This window comes from Notechis scutatus, chromosome 4, assembly GCF_049901735.1.
Source record: "Notechis scutatus isolate UNSWTSFEM ecotype Mainland chromosome 4, rNotScu1.2, whole genome shotgun sequence".
Taxonomy (NCBI): Eukaryota; Metazoa; Chordata; class Lepidosauria; order Squamata; family Elapidae; genus Notechis; species Notechis scutatus.
Window position 1 is genome coordinate 87,770,880 of NC_142012.1, and position 12,262 is coordinate 87,783,141.

The 12,262-nt window shown below is 37.6% G+C and overlaps 1 protein-coding gene across 1 annotated transcript; it reads right to left on the reverse strand.

Moving 5' to 3' along the window:
- On the reverse strand, nt 1-10,221 carry DNAJC12 (DnaJ heat shock protein family (Hsp40) member C12). The gene is made up of 5 exons (XM_026672791.2): nt 9,994-10,221; nt 8,217-8,295; nt 2,934-3,073; nt 1,615-1,813; nt 1-1,487 (listed from the first exon to the last, which is right to left on the reverse strand). Exons 1-5 carry the CDS (start codon nt 10,069-10,071, stop codon nt 1,402-1,404), a joined length of 582 nt encoding a protein of 193 aa, XP_026528576.1. The 5' UTR covers nt 10,072-10,221; the 3' UTR covers nt 1-1,401.
- Between the last annotated feature and the right edge of the window lie 2,041 nt (nt 10,222-12,262).

The following is a 12,262-nucleotide window of genomic DNA, read 5'->3' on the forward strand; positions in this document are numbered from 1 at the left end:
TACTTTTTTTTATATGATATTTATTTAGTGACATCCAAATACATAATATTTACAAGGTATCATTATTTTTTTAAAGGCAAGTCACATTCATAAATTATTTACTAAATGTTGGCACTGAGAGAACCAAGGGACAGAAGAAAGGAAAATGTCACATTACACAAAAATATGTTCAACAGCAAAGCTTTCAGCATTAATTCTCTTTTTATTAAAATCACCATGAGGAGCAGGAGATTCATTAGCCTCTTTGTCCATTTTCATTTCATTCCATTCATTTCCATTTTCAGAAGTTGTGGGTGCTCTATCACTGGAAGTTTTTAAGAAGAGATTGAAGAGCCATTTGTCTAAAATGGATAGGAAGTACTGCTTCAGCAGGAGATGGATTACAAAACCTCCTTTCCAACCTTATTATTCTGTATACTATAGTCAATGTGGCAAAGCCCTGATTAGCACTGGAGAACCTCAAGTTTGTAGCTATTTTTACGTGTAGTAAAAATATATGTAACTCTAACATGGTGTGTATTTTGACCCTGAATATTAAGAATAGCAAAATATACAATTTTGCTGGGGTGAAGGATGTAAAGAATTAGATGAAATGTTTCTTAGAAAAGGTGGAAATGGAGATAGTATTACCAATATAATTTGGAAGGTTTCGCAAGCAACAGGATATAGCAAGAAAAAGAAGAAGACATTATAAGTAGGCTTTTAGGAGATGGGAATGACACAGCTGAACGGCTACAATCTGTGAATTCATTTCCATAGCTGGAAATAGAAGTTAGAAATAAAGAATGTTACAAGTGACTGCAGATAAGTTTCTTAATGTTTCCACAGTTATAGGAAACAGATTTACTTACGGATACAGTTTTTGGAAACAGAACTAAATGCACCAACATATTATCCATGCAATGAATAAATCTAGTTCAGAAACTACAATGTTTTACATTATAATTTATATAAAAATAATATTACAAAATTTAAAACACTATACATAACTGCACAAGTGATACATATTTCTGAAGCCACACAAATTTCAAAAAGTGGTGCTTCAAACTTTGCATAAACACCTCTCTGATAGTCATTCCAGCAACCTGCTTTTTTTCCCTTCAGGCATACATCCAAAATGCCGCTGCTGCTTTAAGAATCCAATTCTAAATGCAAGTTTTAAAAGAGCTTTTCTCTAGTTCACCTGAAAAAAAGATGGACAGCTGCATGGTTTCCTTGCATACATTCTGAAGCATGTTCTGAAGCAGCTCTTTTGAACCATTTCACAAAGTAGGCACATCCCTAACATAAAATATATATACATGTCAGTAGCCACTCTATAATAAACATATGCAAAAATATGGAAACAATGAAAACCACATTCAACACGTTTCATCCTTCATACATATTTGATGTTCTGCTTCATATTTCATAATTTCTAAATTTCCGCAAAAGTTCAGATGGAGTGTCACCTGACCAACGGAAGCGCAGGTGCCAGCAATTTGGATCTGAAAATCATGTAATGAAAAGAAAAGTGAATTATTTATAAGACTAGAAATAGCGCTATAGTTAAGAGGATCTGTGCATACAATTATATTTTGTATGTGGTCTACATTGTAGAACGTGCAGATTTACCTGGTGAATCTGGGCTTTTTGGTGACATCGGTTTCCCATCAAAGATTTGAAAATCCTCCATTTCCTTCCTATCGTTGAATAAATCATCCCTCTTGATTTCTGTCTTCAGTGAAAAATTATCAGCCACCTTGTCATTACGATTTGAATCAGGGGCATCCAACATTGGCTCTTTTTTATCTCTGACAGCCCAATGCATTGACTAGAAGAAGAAAAAACATTTTTAAAATATAATTTAGTTGCCAAAATAAGGATCTAGCACAAAACAAGCACATTCATACACAGTGAATGAGCAGAAAAGTTTCAGGATACTATTGTAGATTAACTTAATGGTATTGTATCTGTTCATATCTCTGCCAGCACCTTAAATTTTAGTTATTCTTATAGCACTGTATGTAGATTTGACAATTAACACACTGGGATGGCTTTATGTATATTTGACAATTGACACATTAGGATGACTTTATTTTAGTGTTGAATGTATTTGTTGTTAGTCAATGATTAAAATAAATGATGATATTGATAATGATATTGGGTAATGATGATATTGGTAATTTCCAGTGGTACTTTGAGGAATGGATATTGTGCGTTTGTGTATGTTTGTAGATAAAGAACTATAAACAAATGCTCAAGAGAATCCTTAATAAATTATTTTATTTATTTGACCAAATCAATTCCTCATGGTAGAGATAGTGGTAGTGATAATGGTAATGATAGTGGTTGTCGCAATTTTCAAACAGAGCTTAACTAAGGAAAAGTTGTTCTTTGTTTTCACAGAGGGAAGAAATATTTTTACTATCACAGGACAGTTTTGCCTCAGGTTTGTCACAAAGTCAATGGACCCATTTTAAAATAAAATGTTGACCAGAGTGAGATACACTATAACTCCTCATATTGAAAATCATCCTGACCCAAAGGTCTCTAGATAAAGACAGCTCTAGGCCACCTTTCTAACACATCTGCAGGATCAGGGCCAACTGTATGTCAGAGAGAAGTTCCAAAAGGCAGGGGCCACCACCAAGAAGGCAGGACATTATGTCAAGGAGGGGACACAGAGCATGGTTCTTCTTGTTGGGCATATGGGACAGGCAGATACCCGTGGAAGCAAGTGTTTCCACAAATAACCTGATCCTATGCCAGGTAAGATATTAGGCGTGATAATCAGCTTCTCAAGTTGTACCAGGAAGACTAAGGGGATCGAGTGCAGTTCGCAGAGTAGAGAACAAAAAATATCCATAACGCTGCCACCTAGCTTTCCCGCCCACAAATGGATATAACGGTTCATTTCTCCGAGATATGTGGCTGCACAAGGAAAAACTAACTGTTTTCATTGAGTTGCTCAGGGCTTCCCACTGCTGGAATGGGATAGCAATTTTGCTCCTTCGCCAGTAGTCATAACGGGCTCGGCTGTCTTCATTAGAAAGAATCTCTTTTGCATGTTGCAACTTCTGAAAATTCTCCACTATAAACAGAAACAAAAGGACATTTTATGGAGGACAGCATTCATAACCTTTTCTAGCATATCGTTAGATTCATTTTTTGTAAGAGTCTCATTCAGGGGTGTCCAACCTTGGCAACTTTAAGACTTGTGGACTTCAATTCCCAGAATACCCCAGCCAGCATGAGAATTCTGGGAATTGAAATCCACAAATCTTAAAAGTTGCCAAGGTTGGACATCCCTGTTCTGATCAGCGGCATACTGCTTTTGACTTATTATATTATGCCCACCTACATGCACATAACAACAACAAAATGCCTTAGGTATGAAACCAGTTGGGTTTCTTTGGGCCAGTCACTTTCTCTCAGCCCAACCCACCTCACAGGGTTGTTGTTGTGGGGAAAATAGGAGGAGGAAATGTGTACTATTCACTGCCTTGCGTTATTCATAAAAATAATAAATGTGGGATAAAGTAAATATAAATAGATAAAATGAAATTTGCTTTCTCAATCTTCAATGTCTCTTCAACAGACAGAGTCAGGCGGGATACAAGTTTAATAAATTATTATTTTTTCAAAAGACAACAGATACTCAGTCCTGACTGAAATGCAAAGAACTCATGCTTATAAAGCTGTCACCAATGACATATTTGCAATTTAAAACAGAATTATTTGTCCTTCTGCGTATTATTTAGAAGAGTAAGAATATTTGGAAGATGCATTAGTGGTTACTTCTACTAGGGTATTCTCAAGGGGACCTTCAGCTCCAAGCAAAACTCACTCAACCCAGAAGTATTGGCTGCTCCATCACTGGAGGTTTTCAATAAGAGATTGGAATGGTATAGTATAGGATATCCTGCTTGAGCAGGGCATTGGACTAGAAGACCTCCAAGGTCCCTGTTATTCAGGTGGAGTCCTAACCTCATGCCTGCCCATTAGCCTAGAGCAGACCTGGTCCCCAGGGCCATATCTGACCCTTTGGATTGTCCCTGTTTGTCCCTCATGGATTACTTTTACTTTGAAGATGACTGCTTTTTCCCCCCAAGTTACATATGTGTGTCCATGCGTACACGCCTACACATCTTCACAACCCAACTGGTTCAGTCCTCTACAACAGTCCCAGCTTCTCATGTGGCTCACTGGAAAAATTAATTGCTCACCCCAGCCTAGAATCTTGCTGGGTATTCTTTTGCACCATCAGAGAAGATAAATCGTTCTCTTTTGGTTTCATAACACTTAAAGAGTTTCAGTCTGGTGTGTGGTGGTTCAGGTGATGGGCTAACAAGCAGGTGACTATGAATTCTAGGCCTCTCTTAGGTCCCAAAATCAGGCTGGGTAACTTTGGGCCAGTTACTATTTCTCAGCCCAGCTTCCTCACAGGGGTGTTCTTGTAGAGAAAATAGGCAGAAGGGGGTATTATATTCATTGCCTTGAGTTGTGTAAAAGAAAGATGGGATATAAATGTAATGCAGAATAAACTGTAGAAGGAGCCAAGTTCTTGTGTTATCTAAAATGCCCAGAAACACCAGGGGAAAGGAGGAGAGATTGGACGCCACCTTTGATAATGCCTTTAATCCAGCAATCTGTTCCTATCATTGCCAGGTAGTTTTCTCTGGAAAGTCAGTAAACAGATCAGGGAAATAACTGTTCTTTGTGATCCCTCATAATTAGCATACAGAGGTACAGAATCTCTGAACTGAATATACGTCAGCATTAGTAGCAGCTGCCAACAGTCATTTCCTCCATGAAGACTATGCATGTATACACATTCTTATCTAATGGTTATTTTTAGCAAAGGGATGTATCAAAACCAAGGTGTGTGTACCATACAGAAAGCAAGGTTGCCAGTCGTCTTTCTATTAATTTAAATGCAAGGCTTCTGAGCCTGCAGCAAAACTTTCTGCATGTTTATGATGAAATAAAACTCACTATACGAAGCATCTTAGCCCTAGTGCCAGGCCTAAGAGAACTCTTTGGAAAATAGTTTGCAACAAGATGTTGCAAGATTCTTGCCCAGGCAAGATCCACCCATGACAACTTTTCTGCCTGGGGTAAAGAAGAAAACAAAACCTCCCCTATGTCATATTTAACTAAACAGTTTCAGTGGAAATTTATTGTTTATTGCCCCAGCAAGGTGACAAGAGCCTTTACTCTCTCCGACAGACAGCGTGGACCACAGGTTTCTCCATTAACATCTTGTAGCCACTTTGAAGTAACCACTTCTAATAATAGACCTGTTTGAATAGAGATCAATGGAAAGCTTAGGTTGATTTATTTAAGAATGGTGGGAGCTACAAAGGGAAGTGCTCAGTGCAGATTCACAAACTCAGTCTCAAAAGTGCTTTTTCTTTAAAAGGCAACTGTTTTTTCTTTGAGGAAAAAGAAAACGTTTCGTTTCTCATTCAAGAAGCTTCATCAGTTCTGATGGGGGAGTGGAAATGGAATGATAGATAGATAGGTACTGACAGTTGAGGCTGGATGGTGGGGGGATGGGAGGATAGATTCAGGTGCCTTTTGAAGGAAGAAGCACCTTTGAGACAACTATGACCTGGATGACTGAGAATCTTCAGAGACTTCAAGACTACCTCAGATTTTCTCACCTGCTTGTGTGGTAAAAGCATGTAGGTGCGGGGAGGACCAAAATTCAGCATCCACATAATCAACATATTGCATGTCAAATCCCTCCATGCATTTATTATTTAAGAAAACAATGCCTGGACTTTGTTGTAATCCAAGCCACAAAAGCTCAATGGGGTAGACAGAATAGCTGAATTTCAAGATTTCAAAGGGCTAAAAAAAAAAAAACCCATCCCAAAAACAAAATCTCCAATGTTTGTGTCAGATTACAGAAGATAAAAAGTTAATTCCCACAGAAGCACCGGAACAGCTAAAGGGTCATCATATGATTCAATAGTCGTCTCCTATGCTTAGCTGGAGAACCTGCGGCCCCACCCACCTGGAGACGACCCAGATGTCCTCCTCTAGTACTTTAATGACATCTATTACACAGGTGTTTCTCAACCTTGACCTCTTGAAGATGGGTGGATTTCAATTCCCAGAATTTCCCAGCCAGCTTTGAAGTCCATCCATCTTCAAGAGGCCAAGGTCGAGTAACAAATTACCAATCTGCTGGTTTGCATTATGGGGGGAGCTCTTTGTATTTTCTCTCTCCTAGTCCTCCTCCTGATAACAGAAACAGCATCTCTAAAGATTATGAAAAAATATGTGTTTTAGCTATGAGTCACCTTTCTGTTCTGTGGCACCGACAACGATCTTCATTTATGCAGGTTTACTAAAATGGATATTTGTTTGGAAATACATGCAATTCAAATGCTAACAAGGGCTGACAAATACAAACATTGTAGAGATTGCTTTTCCAATTAAATTGCTTCTTATATTTTGCAGGCTGAAAGCTCTTGTACAGGAAGCAATGCAGACAAAAGAAATGTGGTAGCTTTTCTTTTTAGTGACGCAAATTTTGTGATATACACAGGAATCGTAAATTATTTAATGGGTTTTGTTTTTTTGGAAGAAGCACTCATTTTAATTAATATGCAGTGTTTTCCCTAGCTCTTATTTATCCACACATCCACAGTCCAGTTGCCTTTTTGAAGAAAAAAAGGACCTTTGAGACTATCTTGTGCAAGGCATTGATTTGTGTTAATGGAGAAACAATTATTTTTTTAAAAGAGAGGAATAGCTTTGAAAGAAATTGAGATTAATGAGAAGGATAGGCTGTTTATAGTGTTGCAGTGGACTTCCCCTGGGGGCTCAAGATGTGTGATTCACTTGGGATCAATTGACAGCAGGCATGTAATAGTTTCACTGCTGAAAATAGCCCCCTTCCTAAGCTTTTATGTCAATAAACAGGCAGGAAGAGGAACTCCTTTGCATATATCAGCAATTAGGCACTAGGTGATGCCAACAAAATCACACCAGTGTATCTCAAGTGCACTCCAGCCAGCCTTGAGTCAACTGAAAACTATACTAATAGGAAATGTGCTTTCTCTGTTGCTGATCTTGCCTCCGTTGGCTCTGTTTCTAACCACGGTAGTCCCCTAACCTCCCTCCTGTTCTGACCCGGGCTTTGTCAAACGTACTGAAACACAAACTTGCTTGAAAAGCAAAACTTATTTTAATGCAACACTGGGAATTACTTTCATCTCCAGCCAGAACTAATTATAAAGAGTTCCCCAAGATAAGCCCATGCTTGTCAGTGCTGGGGAATACTGCCAAAAACAGAAGTCTCCAAAGTAATTATAACAGAACCCACCCAAAGTATCAGAAAAAACCACCAGAGTACAAAGAGCTTGAAGAAGGACTCGGAATCTAATTGAACTGCTTTGCTTCCTGCAAAGCGTTCGTCATTGAGGTCTGACTTTTATCCCTTATGGGAGGGGCAATCACCTCCCAGCCTTACTCCTGAATCGCCCCTTCTGCTTCAGCTGCTCTCGCCTTCTCGCAGCTCTGCGCACACGTGCATTGGGAACAGGCTCCCCTAGGTCCTCTTCCTCGCTGCTGCCAGACTCCGAAGGCAGCACCCCACTCCCAGATGGTCCTGGCCCCATCTCTGTATCGAACACAGGACCTCGTCCAAGTCCTCTCCAGACTCCCTGACTATTTCCCTTTCTTCCTCACTGTCTGACTCCGCTGCCGTCTGCACCGGCTGCCAGCAAACCACAACACCTCCAAAGAAATGGGTGCATATGGCTGGGGTTGGACAAATTATATAATTAAGGAGTCACAGCCTCAGGATTAGATGAAAGCCACAAAACTAAGCTGCATTTGTGCTGTGGTTAAGTGCAAGCGGGAAAGGGCTCCTTTGCCTAATATTGGTAGCCTTGCATTAATCCAGATCCAAACAGTCATGTCCCTAGTCATCATGATTAGATATTCTACCCAGAACCTCAAGGAAGGGGATCAGATAAATAAATAGACTACGTCATAGCCTAGCAGGATCTAAGATTTGAACACTTGCAAAGCTGACCAACAAGGCGACTAATTTTATTTTAGACAGGGTACCCAAATTTGCATGATGAGGAAATTATACATTTGAATATCATTCCCTCTTTCTGATTCACTGGGCGCTACTGAGGATGCTTGCTTTGCCCAAGAGCATCCACTTTCACCTCAGGGTGGTTTACAGAAAGAAAAAGAGAAAGACATACCAGCCTGAGGGTTTCCAGGATGCTTGTCGGGATGACATTCAAGAGCTCTAACTTTAAACTCTGCAACAATTTGTTCAACCTATGCAAAAACAGCCAAAGCAATTCATGAAAGTTGAGTTCAACTTCTTTTTAATGTTTTTCTTTTTCTGAGCATCTTTTAAGAATCGCTCACATCCTCACCACATGCAAGGGAAGGGCTGAGAAAGTAAAATATTAGCATACCATTATATATGTGAAATTATGGACTTCTGTGACTACAGAAATTTATTTAAGATTATAAAATTATTTACAGGTAGTCCTCAATTTACAACCAATCACATAGTGACCGACGTTACAACAGCACTGAAAAAAGTAACTTAGGATTGGTCCTTGTACTTACGACAGTCGCAGCATCCTCACAATCCCCTGATCAAAATTCAGGTTATCAGCATTTGAATCTTCCCAGCCAGCTTCCAACAAGCAAAGTCATGACCATGTGATTCATTTAAAAACTGTAGTGACTTACTTAACAACCATGAATAGAATTTACAATTCTCAAAACCTCCACTCCCAACAGACTAGAGAGCATTAAGTTGAGGACTAAAAGAGTTATTTCTATGCTAAAAACTAGAGCTAAAATCTTCACTCCCTAGTAAAATATGGACATACTCTTCATTTTAACTCAAAGGTTTGAATGAAGATTAGAATTCCCAGTTAAAAAATGTGCTGCCTAAAATAAGTATGCAGTAGCAGTTCACCACTTAAATGTAATATTAAAAATGTGAACCCATACATTACATGTTATAATATTTCATTATACTGTAGTTGATTAGTTTTAATATGAATTTTAAATTGTCATACTGAAAATAACAAAAGTACATTGTATTAATTCTGTTTTCAGAAATTTTCCACATTTTCTTATCTTATAAAACCTGATTATACTCCTGTGCAAATTAATCTAGCTAAAATTAAATCTTTGATTAGCATCTGTATTTGTGGAAAGTAAGGTCATTCACACAGTTTCAGTTTAACATTCTTTGTGGCCAAATCAACTATTATATATATTTCCCCTGAAAAATAAATGAATTTAGAAAACATTTGAAATACTTTTCTATACTTATAAAAAACAAATCAGTACCTCATCAATTATTGATTCTTGATGCAAATTAAAAATGACCAGGTAAAAGCCAATAAAAGAAGCAATTTTTTGGCTACCCCTTTATCATAACAGGAAATCTAGAAACCTTAATTCAAAATCCATAGATGAGATCACATGTTTTTAAGAATCAAAATCTTTCATAACACCTAGCTGCTGTTTAAGTCAACTGAAAAATATTTTTACTAGAGTAACTAAAATTACATTCTTCTTAACCACTTTCATCAACAATATTGATTAAAGCTTCAGGGTTTTGCAGGATCATAAAATAAATAGTGGACAAAGTACAAGCAACACAACACAAGTGCTACTACGGGTTACTACACTCCCACTCCAAAAATCACATACTTTCACTACAAGAGATTACGCCATTCATTCAAGTAAACAGGTATTTCCATTTCCAGTAAGTGGCAACCTCAAAAAAGGGTCATTGCTCAGTAGTAGAATGCAGAATTCAAGAGCAACTTTTCCAACCGTATTATAGAAGATGGCTAAAAGACTGAACAGATTACTATAATAGGTACAGGTTTGAGAACATTATAGAAAAATGAAAAAAAAGTCAACACTCTTCTTATACACAGTTCAAATTCAACCAATTGACAAAGGTGGTAAGAGAATATATAAATTTAAAAATTATCTTACTGTAGATAATTCATCACATCCCAGCAAGCTATAATAATCTTCCATATCCTCCAGTCTGCAGCTGAATATTGCATCCATTTTTTACACACTCTGCTTTCTCAGTACTAAGAAACAGGGAGCCTAAAACAGCCAAGGTTTATTTAAAAGATTTACACGAGAATCCACAGATGTAACAATGATGCTAAAGCTCAACTACAGTTGGCTTTATACACAGAACAAATGACACCCGAGACTCTGGAGTTACACCCATGAATAAGCCTGCTTTTATTGGTGGAAACAAAGGACAAACTGCAGCTGCAAAGCTTCATGGGAGAGGTAGTTTTCCATGTCATGTTAAAAGTAATCCAGCTATTTCCAAGATCTTTCAGTGAGTGGAGGTGGGATTCTTCGGAGTTGATTTTATGTATATATGAATGATTATGTATTTTATGTGGCATATATGTAATTGAATAAAGTACTCTCTTCAATGATGCATTGCAATTAAAGTTACTAAAATAAATATACAAGGCATTTATTATTAAGACAATAAGAAATCGAACTTGTCCTTGATTTTCTTCAGTAATTCAGAATTCAGTAATTCACACTTGGTTGCAAAAGCTTCTGTAATTTAATATTTCTTATTTTCCAGGTAGGCTCTCTCCACTTTGACGTGTTTTTGACTGCGCTATTAGATATACAAGAATTGTTCCAAGAGATAATGACCTGGTTCACATAGAGCACCAGAGCACAGATTTGTGAACTGTAGCCTATCATTTAAGACACTGCGTGTGGCAGGGACCAAGCCTGTGGTGATTTATTCAATAAACTACAAGTAAAGGAACCATAACTCAGTATGAACCCCATTACTTGATTCCCATTTATGTAGCCTTTATAAATTCACCTAACATAAAGAGAGAACCCTGAGGCAGTCCAATTTAATCACCGTTAAGTCAATGAATAAATGGAATTAACTAATTGTGTAGGAGTTAAATGGGTACAAATAATTCAGATAATGAAAGGAGGAAGATAAATCAACGATAAAAAAAGACTCATTCATTGTGCATTCAATACATTTGATCATAAACTGGCCAGAGTGCATAAACTTTGTATTTTGCTCCACTCATATGAAACCAAAGTGGTCCATTAACACAATAATTGCTTGACATGCATAACATTCAGTGAGTTATGTAGTTGCACAAGCATGAAGCCGAAAGCACCAGCCTGAAGATGGCGAGTGGGACCTCGTTGAAACATTGCCATGATGCTCTCAATCTATTGCTTATATTATATGCTATGTCCTGGATAGAAGGAATTTTCAATAATGCAATAATTCTACTGTAATAATTATTATACTTAATAGATTGTTATTAGTATTAGTATTATTATTAAATATTTAGTGAGATTCCCAGCCTTTGGGGCTGGTTGGTAGCTCAACAGCTCAAGTCCTAACCAAGTCCTAACCAAGGACCTAGGAACTGTTAAGGTAGCATCGGAGGATATAATGTTCCAAGTAGGGTGGTTTTTTTGTAGAACCAGGGTATTAAAATCTGATAAATTCAGAATTTCCAAATAGCAAATTAGCCCTTTAGGTATTGGTCCAAGGGCTCTGATTACAATTGGGATAACACACGATTTCTTTTTCCAAAGTCGCTCAACTTCAATTTGTAAGTCCCAATACTTTGTGATTTTTTTCTTGCTGCGTGTCTTCAATTTGTGCATCACCAGGTATTGCAATGTCAGGTGTGCTGTGGGCCTAGTGCCTGTCAGTCTGATTTCTGAAGTCCCACAAGATCTTGACTTTTTCATTCTCCAGAACCTTCTCAACCTGATGTTCTCAATAGTTGTTACTATTACTATTACTACTACTACTACTACTACTACTACTACTACTACTATTATTATTATTATTATTTAGGAATTAGGAGATTTATTAGTTTTTAAAGAGCCCTTGGGAAGGCATAGCAGAGGGATGGGCTACTACCATAAAGGTGTGCTCTGAAGTACATGAGATGCCACTTGATGAAGATGAGCTTGAGTTGTAGAAAGTGGTGTTCCTCCAAATAATGTAGTCATCTTCGCAAATTCCATCATGTTCACCACTCATTCCTCCATTGTGGGCATTGCCGAACCTTTCTGCTTTCAAAATATAGTAGTATCACTGAAGTTATCATTTATAAAAAGAAAGCTCCTTGATTTTTGTCTAGTTGCTTAGCCATTGATGCCAAAAAAATCTCTGGTTTCAATTATATTTTAATCTTTAAAATCTTCTGAATTAATGTATGCATATGTA